Source organism: Trypanosoma rangeli, assembly GCF_003719475.1.
Source record: "Trypanosoma rangeli strain AM80 chromosome Unknown Tra_15.4_contig_00911, whole genome shotgun sequence".
NCBI lineage: Eukaryota > Euglenozoa > Kinetoplastea > Trypanosomatida > Trypanosomatidae > Trypanosoma > Trypanosoma rangeli.
Genome location: NW_021706666.1, coordinates 1 through 2,692, shown reverse-complemented (window position 1 = coordinate 2,692; position 2,692 = coordinate 1). Strand labels below are relative to the sequence as shown.

The 2,692-nt window shown below is 53.8% G+C and overlaps 2 protein-coding genes across 2 annotated transcripts, besides 1 other annotated feature; both read left to right on the top strand.

The window, feature by feature from the left end:
• Nucleotides 1–419: 419 nt before the first annotated feature.
• Nucleotides 420–453: a microsatellite.
• Nucleotides 454–742: 289 nt separating this feature from the next.
• TraAM80_10350 (proteasome regulatory non-ATPase subunit 8) lies at nt 743–1,855 on the top strand (the record flags this gene model as incomplete). Its single annotated transcript, XM_029386977.1, has 1 exon — nt 743–1,855. The coding sequence occupies one exon, from the start codon at nt 743–745 to the stop codon at nt 1,853–1,855; it is 1,113 nt and encodes a 370-aa protein (XP_029233168.1).
• A 220-nt stretch (nt 1,856–2,075) lies between these two features.
• On the top strand, nt 2,076–2,420 carry TraAM80_10349 (uncharacterized protein; the record flags this gene model as incomplete). The annotated part of the gene is made up of 1 exon (XM_029386976.1): nt 2,076–2,420. One exon carries the CDS (start codon nt 2,076–2,078, stop codon nt 2,418–2,420), a length of 345 nt encoding a protein of 114 aa, XP_029233167.1.
• Between the last annotated feature and the right edge of the window lie 272 nt (nt 2,421–2,692).

The following is a 2,692-nucleotide window of genomic DNA, read 5'->3' as shown; positions in this document are numbered from 1 at the left end:
CCTACACCTCATCTGCGTTGATGATTTGCTGACCTTTTGCGAGGGTTGCCGCTTGTTTCGTTTTGGTGTTCAATGTGATTTCCTTGCTTCTTCTTGTAACTGAGGTGACTGGCTCAGAGCGGCCGGGTGCAGCTTGCACGCAGAGCCCTGGTAGTGAAGACAGCGCGGTGCTTATGGGTGTGGAGGTAGTGAGTGGGTATTCCAGTTTGCTCACGACGCACCCCTCGCAGTTTGCGTACAAATAACAGGCGAGAAAGAAGGAATGGTGCATCCCGACGTCTTCACTGGATGAAAACGAGTAGTTAGGTGGTGACGTTGACGTTTTGACTGTTCTCTGAATGACGCAACGAATTTGTGGTGCGGCGGAGGGTCTAGCCTGTGTTCCATGACACATTTTGTAAAAACTGCTATCGCTCCGTGTGTGTGTGTGGGGGGGGTGGGGTGGGGGTGGGGAGTTGAAGTTGGTTCCGTGTATATGTTTTGTGACGAGACGGAAGGAGACACGTCGTTGGATGCGTGTCTCCGAGGCGTGCGCCCTGTGTTATTTATTTATTTATTGTGAGTGGTGGTGCCTTTATATGTTGATCCCCAGGCGTCCATTTGTGTGTGTCCGTCTTCCACTTTCTTTCCCGTGCGATTTTTTTGGCAGTGGCAGGAGAGCGAGATATACGACGCGCAGAGACCACAGGAAATAGTTAGTGAATAAAGATTGTTGGGTGACGAGGGGTTAAGAACTCGGGGGATGGCGAAAGACGAGCCGCAGCAACGCGCTGCTGATGATGATGGCCGCATAGACGATTCCATTGCCGGCTGTGGTGGCGACGACGCGCGGGGTTCGGGTGATGGGCAAGGGGACGCGGTTGTCTTTACGCCGACGGCTGCTCGCGTGGACGTGCACCCTCTTGTTTTGCTCTCTCTCGTTGACCACTACGCACGAGTGAACGCCAAGGTGGTGCAAAAGCGCCGCGTCGCTGGCCTTCTGCTCGGTCGCTACAAGCGTCTCCCGGACGGGACGCCGTTGCTGGATATCAACAACAGTTTTGCTGTGCCTTTTGATGAGGACCCACACAACTCGGATGTGTGGTTTGTCGACACAAACTACGCGGATGAGATGTTTCATATGTTCCGTCGTGTGTTCCCAAAAGTGCAGGTTGTTGGTTGGTACTCTGCTGGGCCATCGTGCACCGTTCAACCAAACGATATGCTGCTTCACTTGCTCCTAGCCGATCGTTTCACCGCCAACCCGGTGTACTGCATTGTGAACACGGACCCCAGCAATAAGGGTGTCCCTGTGCTAGCATACACAACGGTCCAGGGCCGTGAGGGGGCCCGTTCTTTGGAGTTCCGCAACATCCCGACGTACCTGGGCGCGGAGGAGGCGGAGGAGATAGGCATTGAACACCTGCTGCGTGACCTGACAGACTCCACCATTACAACGCTTTCGACGCAGATCCAGGAGCGGGAATTCTCGCTGGCCCACCTCAGTTGTGTCCTGCAGTCCATTGAGGACTACTTGCACGACGTTGCGGGGGGTCTAATGCCCATTTCGGAGGATGTGCTGAGTGTGCTGCAGGAAGCCATCAGCCTGCAACCGCAGATCTACCATCTCAAGACGTCCACGGAGATGATTCGTCACTCGAATGATCAGGCAATTGCCATGTTCGTCGCCGCGATTGGCCGCTGCCTTGGCGCCCTCTACGATGTCATTGCGAACCGACGCCGCATCAATCGTGAGATGGTGGAGGTGAAGGCGCGCCGTGAGGAGGCACTGAAGAAGAAGCAGCTGGAGCACGAGCAGCACAAGGCGAAGGAGGCCCTCTCCACCCACGACAATGCTGAGGGGACTGCGAAGTAGCTTAAGCGGGGGGGCACCAACGGGGGTGAGCCTGAGCAGAAGTGAGTGAAAAGGGCTGACGCAATGTAGGAGGTGGGCTTGGAAGGCATGCACGCTTGCATGCACATGCTGTGAGGGAGAGGGAATGTTTTTTTTTCTTATTTGGCGCTTTCATCCCCCCGCCCCCCTTGCTCCTTTTTTTTTTTGTCTTCCTGCATCAACTAGGCAATAAGTTTATGGAATGAAGCACCGTACAACATTTCTATCTTCAATGGCGCTACCTGCAAATGCGAGCTTCCGCCGGTGCGTTGTGTCAGCGTGTACGGCCGGCGCCGTTTTTGCCGCCCCAGTACGTGCGGTAGATAAGATGAACGGTGTCGGGAGGCCGCTTCTCTTCCTTTGTGTGATAGCTGTGACTATTTTCGCGGCCCGGCATTTACTGTGGATGGCTGTAGCTTTGGATTTTGCGGGCACGGCGTCTTGCCTTCGTCTTGTTGTAGCTCTTGGTAATATGGTGCTTTCAGTGTGTTTTTTTTTCTTCACCACCGCGTTCAATTACGTTCTTGTTTCCACGGTGCTGGCGTAGTGCGTGATTTACTCAAATGGCCGAGCTGTCTTTAACCAATACCTTGTTCATTTGTTGGCAATATACTTGGTGCGGCTTCGAGTACTGGCAGGTATCTCAGCGGAACTCAATCACGACATCATCAGGGCTACAAACAACGGTGACTGTGTGTCTTTCTGCGGGGCCTACACCTCATCTGCGTTGATGATTTGCTGACCTTTTGCGAGGGTTGCCGCTTGTTTCGTTTTGGTGTTCAATGTGATTTCCTTGCTTCTTCTTGTAACTAAGGTGAC